The sequence below is a fragment of the Barbus barbus genome, assembly GCF_936440315.1.
Source record: "Barbus barbus genome assembly, chromosome: 49".
Taxonomy (NCBI): domain Eukaryota; kingdom Metazoa; phylum Chordata; class Actinopteri; order Cypriniformes; family Cyprinidae; genus Barbus; species Barbus barbus.
The window spans coordinates 4,097,035-4,107,065 of NC_136727.1; the positions used below are offsets into that span (position 1 = coordinate 4,097,035).

Genomic DNA, 10,031 nt, shown 5'->3' on the forward strand with positions numbered 1-10,031 from the left:
TCTTAAAATGTTTTATTTTTAAGAACTGCCTCGCCCCTTTAATCGCCGAAGCGAAAGTACCTTTTTGGACCTATTTACCTATTCCCCTCCCTGCATCTGTACACTACAAAGGTTTCCAGATGCCGACGCCGGTGACTGATTCAGGTGGGACTGGAATACGTTACAATGCACTTGTTGCAGCTGATGAAAAAAATGAAACCAAAAAATAATTTAAACTTCTAAAACAAAAATCCACTTACTGCCCACGAGTAATAAGAAAAGAGACCACAATAACATCTGCATGCTTTTATAGGGCTGTGTAGATTCCAAATGTAGCCTAACAAAGATGATCAATAGAGATTAGTTATCTTCTGCTGCATCCCCAATGGGATCCTCCTTCCCAAGCTGCACCCTAACCGACTACAAGTGCGAATATCTTCCAAATTCACTAACATCTAACAGAGAGACTTTACAGCAACTGAGAATCGCGTGACGTTTAAGGAGGACCCAGTAAAATTATCCTTGAAAGATACTTAGAGATGAACAGAACAACCAGTTGCTGTGAATAGAGACAACAGCTCCTTGTGGGCGTGCCCACTTATATGCACGTGTAGACAGAGCTCCGCCTCTCATTAACATAAACAGGACAGGCTCCACCCATTTGAGCAGTTTGGCTCTGCAGGGAGCACCACTTGTTTTCAGATATTTACAGTGGTGGGCGAACGGCCAGGGAGGGAATATGATTTATGCTTTTGCTTTGTTGTCGATGTGCTTGTGGTGTCTCGTTGGTAAGTTAGGCCTATAATTTCCGGTTAGTACAGATTAATATTAATATTAGTATTAATAATAAGATTCTGTTTGGACTCGGTATGGATTTTTTTTTTAAACAAAAGTAATAAAGTAATGTGTAAAACCAAAACTTCTTATTTTGTTTTTAAAACATATTGATCATGAATGACACAAATTCAAATCAGTGTTATATTATTACACGTTTTCAACAAGTATACAATTTTATGAACAGTCATGAGCCAATAAGTAACAGGTTAGCTGTGTAAGATTAAAACTGATCCAGATCATGTGTTATGTTTCACTTCTGTTTGCACGTGAAAATTTGTGCAAAAAAAATCACCTGGGAGGAACAAATAAGTTCAGTAATGCTCATCAAGTGTTTTCAGTTTTGTTCAGCACAAGCTCACTTTTTTTTGTGCACAAGAATGTGTAATGGCTTGGGACCAAATCCCGATTATGAGTTAGAGAAATTTAGTTTGGTCATTAAAAACCAGCATTATGAGAAAACATGTTTCTGTTTGTTCTCTAGATGTGACAGATGAAGTGAGGACAATATCAGTGATGGAGGGAGATTCGTTCACTCTACACACTGATGTAAATGAAATACAGAAATATCTGCTAATACAGTGGATGTTCGGAAACACTCGAATAGCTGAAGTCAACAGGCTCACGCAAACCAACTCAACATATGATGCTGATGGGAGATTCAGAGACAGATTAAATCTAGATCAAACTGGATCTCTGACCATCACCAACACCAGAACCACAGACTCTGGACTTTATCAACTAGCAATCGTCAACAGAGAAACCAGATACATGAATTTCAATATTACAGTCTGTGGTGAGTAAAATAATTACAGTATAATTTGCCTTAATATCTTCATCGTAGGTTATTTACTACTATTATTATATTCTATTTTTATTATTCTTCTCATTCACCTTTTATATCAATGATTTTAATTCCATTTTTGACTTTTAAATGACATTTTTGACTTTTTAAAATTACTTTTAATTCCATTTTCCAAATTTAACACCTATAAACGTTTAAGATATAATGTCACACTAAAATCTGTCATTATCATCAGCACCACACAATTCATCATCAGAAAGATTGTCAAGCTCAAACTATGTGTCGTCCAGCTGTGCGGTCAACAATTCAATCGTCAATCACACTGAGGATGTCAACATTACTGAGCTCTATCAGCCGAGTTCAGGTATGTCTGCTATTAGCAATTATTTACACAGCAGAACATGTGTTTATATGTCAGTCTCATTTTCTTTTTGCAAAGTTCACTCAAATAAGCCACACTGATACAGTTGTGGCCCAACATGGGGTTAATTTGTTACTGGTGCTTGGTGCCTTAAATAATCAACCACATAAAACAATTAATAAAAAAAATTAACATTTACATTTATGCCTATGGCAGATACTTTTATCCAAAGTGTCTTACAGTGCATTAAAGACATGAGGGTGGGGTGCATTTACTTCTTGCATATGATTTTACAGGAACAGAGAACTGATGAGCAACAGAGAAGTGAAGACCGCATGTCAGACCTGTTTGTTTGTTTGGTGCACCATGTTGCTCTATAAAATATTAGCACTCGATGCATATCATAATCACATAATCACACAGGTTTCTATTAGAGCTGAGTTAAATGGATGAGAGTACAGCTCTTAAAACAACAATAAGTGCTTGAGCTGCTAATGTTAAACCCACAAAACTGGCACAGGAGTCTACTTGGAAGACAGCTAAATGCATTATTCTGACTCGGTGTGTGTTCTTGTTTTCCCAGACTGTTTTGGACATTGTGGTTTTACTGAAGTCGTGATCCGATTGGCTCTTTCTGCTCTGGTGGGCCTTGCTGCTGTTGCTGTGCTGGTTTATGACATCAGATCTGCAAGAAGTGAGCTGAACAGAACAGAAGAGACCGGATATTAGACCCATGGAGTAAATCCAGACCAAAATGAATTAAGCAGAAGGTTGAGATCAGATATGTTTGCTGAAGGTCACTAATAAAATCCCCAAACTAAAACATGTATTCATTTGCTGTTCTTGCACAGCTATTTATTAACATATGTTTAATTCATTGGCCATTTATTGATTGAATATGCACATCATTTTAATTGAACTTTTAAATTAAACACATGGTTGTAAACATGATTACCCTAAACATAATAATATTTAGCAACACAAATAATGTTATAGAATGATCTCATAAGCACTGTTTTCTGTTGAACCTCTGAAATGACTCTCACAGTGGAAATTAGTGTGCTTTTTTAATAAAGATTCGGTTTTACAACAGTTTAGAACTTTTTTCTGATCTACTGTCCACTTTATTAAAAAAATCGCAAAACATTATAATTCTAATGTAGCAGTTATATATTATGCACGTCACATAATTCACGCAAAACACTAGTAGTTCAGTTTAAAAGTGAAACCTGATGTGGTCTCACTTAATTACATCTGTATGGCAATGTGGTTTGATCTGATGGGACAAACTGTTCTCGGACAGGACACTGAAAATATTTTTTTGTTTATTTCACCTGTCCAAAGAATATCAAATTATTTAAAGGCAACAGACCTGGTTAATAGGAATTACAATACTCTTATGCAGAATTTGAAACTATGTACTACTGTACTATCTCTGCCATATAAAAATATATTACCACTTAAAGTCACTAGGTAGAGCTGTTCAAAAAGAACATTTGTTGTATGAGACAGTTGTATGAGACACTTGGCCAAAACAGATGGCCAAAAAGTGAGAAACAAACAAAAAAGGAGACAAAATCACAAATATTTCAATAATTAGTGGCAGATGTTTGATACTTATAGTTGTAGGCCTCCTCTCTTAAGTGACAGCTCTATGTGGATGTGTTTCCATTTTCAAACATGAAAATGTACATAGCCTTTTAGTCAGAGTTATGTGAGGAAACAAATTAGATATTTTCTGATTATTTAATATATAACGTAACAATTTAACAAACAAGTTTGAAGATAAACAAATAAAACAAATAATTAGACATTTTTTTTATGACAGGTACAGGGTAAAATACAAAAATAGGTAGCCTATATGAACATAAAAAATCTTTATATGTATAGAAAAACAGGATAAATAATTTACAGCTAAAAATAGTACATAAACAAAATAACATTTAATGATTAAAAATGCCTGTTTTCATGACAAGAAGGGAAGTGGTGTGTGGCCAAGTATACTTGGTATTTGTGCTCTGCATTTAACCCATCACTGTAAAAAATGATCCTGATTTTAACGGTAAAAAACTGTGAAAATGCTACGGTAAAAACCTGTTACATGGTTAACGGAAAGTTCCTGTAAAATGTACAGGGAAAAACCGTAAACTGACGTTCCCAGAATTCCCTGCGTTCCATTTCAAATTCTGTTTGAATTTGAGGTTTTTTCTTTGAAATAACTATGTTTCTTCTTAGTTTTTTCTTATCAGTTATGTTTATTAGGGTTGTATGTTACATCTAATGTTGTTAAATTTATGTTTATAGCATATTTCAGTTTAATGAGTCTTACCATGATGGTGTTTAGTGCTTGTGTGAATGACACTGTGCACCTTCTATATATATTATCGTTTAAAAGTTGCTTGTGATGGGCTTTGGCTCATCATGTGACTTTCTCATCATCACCTGCATTTGGTGCTTATCAATGTATTTCAAACAAACAAAACAGATTTCAGTTCTTTAATAGGTTGGTATATTAAGATTATATCAGTTAAAGAAATTACGGTATTTAACTGTAAATTTAAGTTAAAACCGTAAAACCTAAAACGTTGCTACCGTATTTTTTACGGTAGAATTCTGGAAACCACAGCTGCCAGTTTTTTACCGTAAATTTTATGGAATTTTTTTTACAGTGCATCCAAGTGTGCACACAAAAGTGAACATGCACACAGAGCAGTGCCCAGGGAGCAGTTGGGGGTTCGGTGCCTTGCTCAAGGGTCTCACATCAGTCGTGGTACTGAGGGTGGAGAGAGTGTTGGTTATTCACTCCACCCACCTACAATCCCTGCCAGACCTGAGACTCGAACCCACGACCTTCGGGTTACAAGGCTTTAAAAATGTCTTTGCATATTACATATTGCTACTAGTATAGGAAATGGGAAATTATATAATTGAATTTTCATTTTCATCTTGCGCTGAACATTCAGAGGACCCCTGAGTAAAATGTGTAACATTGCGCCTTTACCACACCAAAAAAAAAAACAAACGCATATAATCTAGAGGGAATTGTGAAATCATGCCAACACTACTACCATTAAATCTCTCTATATCAAAACCTTTTACCAGCTGTTGTCAGTAGCAAACTCTTTTGCAGAGCTTGCTTTATTTGGACCACAGAACAAACCTTTCACTACTGGTTCTTTCATTGGAACACTGAACAGCAGACCAAGGATGGGCCACAGTTGCAGACTACAGCTCTTAAACAAAGGAAGTCCGTCTATGTTTATTTGCAACTTCGAACAGAAACTGTCTGCCAGTGTTTAAACGGTGTATTCCTAAGTGATGTCATTCTGAATCCATTTGGCATGAAGTTTTTAACAAAAGCCTTCTGATTTATCAGATTTGGGTTTGTAATCTGTTGCTGAAGTAGAAATATGTTGTGGAGCTCAACTGACACTGGTGAGTGTGTCTTATTAAACTGAAGTTGTGCCCTGCTGCTCTTCCAGTTCTTTCACATCATTTCCTTTCAACAGTGGCTTCACTACAGTTGATCCATTTGATTCATTCACTCCGTTTCCTGTGAAATGACAAAATAAAAAACAGAAAAGGAGGCCCATTTATATTCATAATTCAAAATAATCTGTAACACCATGATGTATAGCATAGATGCCAATTAATCTCATTGTGTCTGTCTGTCTCTGGACCACAAAATCAGTCATAAGGAATCAAAAAAATATATAAAACATTAATTGAATTTAAATAAATCCAAGATTTTTAATGTGCTGTGCACTGCTCACATAATCTGATACTTGCAAACACAGACAAGTAACACATCCTTAGAACACAATTCGACCAATCAGATTCAAGGAACAGAACTACTGTTTAATAAATATGGTTATTATACTGTAATAAATGTTGTTATACTCACCAGTGACGGTCACATTGAATCTCCTGAATCGGCTCTGTTTGCTGTTAATGATCTGCAGTTTAAAATGTCCCGAGTCTGCATTTGTGATGTCTCTGATGGTCAGAGATCCAGTCGTCTTGTCCAGCTGCAGTCTGTCTGTGAATCTTGCACCAATACTAATCATTCCTGAATCAGCTTTAACAACAAGATTGTTTTCAGCTCCAAACGTCCACAGTATCAGATCATCGCTTTGTATTTCAGTCTTAGTATTTAAAGTGACAAATTCTCCCACTTTCACTGACATCGTACTCACTGTATGTGAAAGCAGCACAGAGAAACAGAAATACAGAAGACAAAAAGCGTGAATTACTTTAGTTTGCATTTTCATTACCACATATATTTAGATGACTTCCTTTCCATTTTGAATTATCCAGTTAGTTGACTGACAAATACCTTTAATGAGACAAAGGCACTTAGTTAGCCATTAGCTAATCTACAGTAATCAATCTGCAAAGTTAATACCTAAAACTGAAATATGTTGTAGTATTTGACACGATGGATTTATAGCCAAAAATAGAATTTCACACCACAAACTATATTTGACTACATGATTCATCTTCATTCATTTTGTTGTCATATTGCGATTTTCCTCCCCCTCTTAAACCAGTTTATTTATGCATAATTCCTTTATTAAATCAAAGCAGCAAGGTTTTAAAGCAGCTTCATAGAAATTCATGTCACATTTTATAATATATTAATGCCTCAGTCCATATTTAGCAGTTTAGAGCTGGGCAAAGGGATAGTTCATATTTGGTGATGATATAAATTTGAGATTTTATTTTCTAAGTTATTCTGGTAACGATTTGTTACGATTTCATTCTCAAAATCTTTAATATTTTTTTATTTTAGCATGGCACTAATTAAAATCAAATAAAATCTAAAAGTAATTAAAATTACATTGCACTTTTACAATTTGTGTTAAGCTGAGATCATCTAAATTGTTGTTCTAAATCATTGATTTACTCACTTTTGACGGTAAGAATAAATCTCTTTTCGGTTCTTCTGTTTTTGCCGCTGATCATGATGTTATTGATGGTGAGATCTCCAGTCTTCTCATCCAGCACCAGTTTACTTCTGAATTTCCCATCAACACCATCATATGTTTTATTACTGGTCATTCCATCGATTTCAGCAATTAGATAGTTGTCTTCTTTATAGAATCACTGTATATTGTAATCTTTCTGTAGTTCGGTATCAGTCTTTAGAGTCACAGAATCTCCATCTGCCACTGACTTCTCTTCAACTGTGACAGCATCAGACAGAAATGTGTTCATGAGACCAAGCTCCACTCTCAATACCACGACTGAGGTGCCCTTGAGCAAGGCACCGAACCCCCAACTGCTCCCCGGGCGCCGCAGCATAAATGGCTGCCCACTGCTCCGGGTGTGTGTTCACGGAGTGTGTGTGTGTTCATTGCTGAGTGTGTGTGTGTGTGTTCACTGCTGTGTGTGTGTGTGTGTGTGTGTGTGCACTTTGGATGTGTTAAATGCAGAGCACGAATTCCGAGTATGGGTCGCCATACTTGGCCGTATGTCACTTTCACTTAAAAAAAGCTAAATTTTATATTAAACTTCATTTTCACTTTGTGACAAATGTTTACTAATTTTAATGAAACAGTTTGTTGAATCTACTACTATTAGCCCTTATTTTATTTGTAACTTGTAATTTAAAAACTAAGAAAAATCAAATGCTCTCATTCAAGCTGCACGCTCTGCCACTGAGATGAATATGCCGTGTCAGTAATCTTTGCAAATAAATATCTGTTTGTGAGTGTGAGTGCAAGGAGAAGGGGACGTGGTCCATGGGAAATCCCCCTCCCCTGTGGAAATCGGTCTGCCACCACAGCTGGAACAACAACATTATAAGTGAAAGTCAAGGAACATTAGATTAGATTAGATTAGATTCAACTTTATTGTCATTTATGCAGAGTACAAGTACAGAGCTAATGAAATGCAGTTAGCATCTAACCAGAAGTGCAAGAATATAGTGTTTTATATACATATAAGTGCAGAGTAAATGATGATATGATTTACAGAATGTGCAGTGGAATTGCTATATACAGTATTGAGCAGAGTATATACAGAATATAAATAGGAATGCAGTGTAGGGATTGTATGTACATTATGAACAGAGCAATGTAGGATTATATACATTATGAACAGCAGAAACGTGAGAACAGTGGTAATAAATAAATACAGCTGGATGAGTGTGCAAAATATTGATAGAACAATGTATTCTATGCAAAATAGCAGTAGTGCAATATTTTATAGAAATAGTTTACTGTGCTTGTACAGTAAAAACTTTATACAGTTTATAGTGTAATAACTTTGACAATGTGCAGTCTGTGCAAAATATGAGTAGTGCAAATGCATGTGTGTAAAGTACTGTGAACAGTGCAGTAATAATAAGCAGGTGCAGGAGTTAGATTAGTGGTGTGGCGTTCAGAATTGTCACAGCCTCGGGGAAGAAGCTCTTCCTGAGCCTACTAGTGCGAGAGCGTAGGCACCTGTAACGCCTGCCGGATGGAAGGAGGGTGAAAAGTCCATGGTTAGGGTGAGAGGCATCCTTGATGATGTTTCTTGCCCTGCCCAGACAGCGCTTATAATAAATGTTCTCAATGGAAGTTAACTGGGTGCCGGTGATCCGTTGAGCAGTTTTCACCACCCGCTGGAGTGCTTTGCGGTCAGATGCGGAGCAATTGCTGTACTATACTGAGATGCAGTTCGTGAGTATGCTCTCAATGGTACAGCGGTAGAATTCCACAAGGATCCTGGGATTCAGGTGAACTTTCTTAAGGCTCCTTAAGAAGTAAAGGCGCTGCTGTGCCTTTTTGACCAGAGTGGAGGTGTTATGGGACCAGGTGAGGTCATCAGAGATGTGGATGCCAAGGAACTTGAAACTCGACACACGCTCCACTTCAGCTCCGTTGATGTAGATGGGTGTGTGTGCATGACTCCTAGTCCGCCTGAAGTCCACAATGATCTCCTTTGTCTTCTGGGTGTTTAGTTCTAGATTGTTGGTGGCACAATATAACATAAGAATAAGAATAAAAAAATGCCATGACCCCTTCAATATTTTTAGTTAGCATTTACTTTTATATTTTGATATTTTCATTTTAGTAATTTTTATATATATAATTTTTTTATTACAACTTTTTTATTTAGGTATTAATATTTAGTATTACTTAATCTTTAATTTATTTCAGTTACACTTTTTTTAAGTTGCAAATAAAACAAAGAATCCTGGAGTATGTTTGACTTGAAAAATTATATTTTAGATCAGACTTCAAAATTTCATTTTTAATTCAATATTTAACTTGCCATTTCTTTTTAACTGTTTGTGAAATTTACAATACAACTAGCAATATCTGAATGAAAATTGTTTCTACAGTATTTGTTTTCAGTCCGAAACGTTTTTCCTTCTAATATTTACACTCAATAGACTATGATGGTAGGCCTAACACATCATATAATTCATTTGACCACAACTGCAAAGGTTGAAACAAAGAAGGTTAAAAAGTTTGGTGTAGTTTACCCTGTAAAAAAAATAGATAAAATACCAATAAAATGTTTTAACGTGTAGTCAGTGATGTCCAACCCACTAAATAATAAAGAAAGAGAGTTGTTTTTAATTTATGACACGCAGCAATGCATTATACACTAAATCAAGGCTCTGTAAAATAGAGGAAGCAGCATGAATAAAATAGATCACCCTAATCGAGCCAAAAAAATCTAAATTGGCGCAAGTAAAAGCCACAGTGGCTTGTCCTACTGCAGCAAGTTACCATTTCTTTAGTGTTATCTGGCACCAGTGTATCAGGAAGTGACTGTTCGTTTCATCTCGCTTTATTGCTTAAATGTTTCATGTAAAACGTGTAGCTAATGCTATGTGAATATATTACATACATTTCCAGCAGATGTCGATGGCCACTGATACAGCTGGGATTACAATACCTATAGGCTAGGGTACAATGCACTTGAAAGTCAGCTGATGTCTAAAATGAAATTAAAACAATTTCAACTTCCAAGACGTAAATCCACTTACCGTCCATGAGTAATAAGAAAAGAGAGAGAAATAACATCCTCTGCTTGTTTTTATAGAGATGTGTA

The 10,031-nt window shown here is 35.8% G+C and overlaps 1 protein-coding gene across 1 annotated transcript; it reads left to right on the forward strand.

Moving 5' to 3' along the window:
* The first annotated feature begins 640 nt into the window (after window positions 1-640).
* On the forward strand, window positions 641-3,083 carry LOC306867881 (uncharacterized protein). The gene is made up of 4 exons (XM_079413816.1): window positions 641-767; window positions 1,298-1,609; window positions 1,854-1,982; window positions 2,563-3,083. The coding sequence occupies exons 1-4, from the start codon at window positions 719-721 to the stop codon at window positions 2,706-2,708; spliced, it is 636 nt and encodes a 211-aa protein (XP_079269942.1). The 5' UTR covers window positions 641-718; the 3' UTR covers window positions 2,709-3,083.
* The last annotated feature ends 6,948 nt before the right edge of the window (window positions 3,084-10,031 follow it).

Bases quoted from the DNA above. Each gene is read 5' to 3' on its own strand.
- LOC306867881 (XM_079413816.1), top strand. From the start codon at position 719: ATGATTTATGCTTTTGCTTTGTTGTCGATGTGCTTGTGGTGTCTCGTT. The intron at 768-1,297 runs GTAAGTTAGGCC...TTTGTTCTCTAG, and splicing joins GTGCTTGTGGTGTCTCGTTG to ATGTGACAGATGAAGTGAGG. The intron at 1,983-2,562 runs GTATGTCTGCTA...TTGTTTTCCCAG, and splicing joins GCTCTATCAGCCGAGTTCAG to ACTGTTTTGGACATTGTGGT.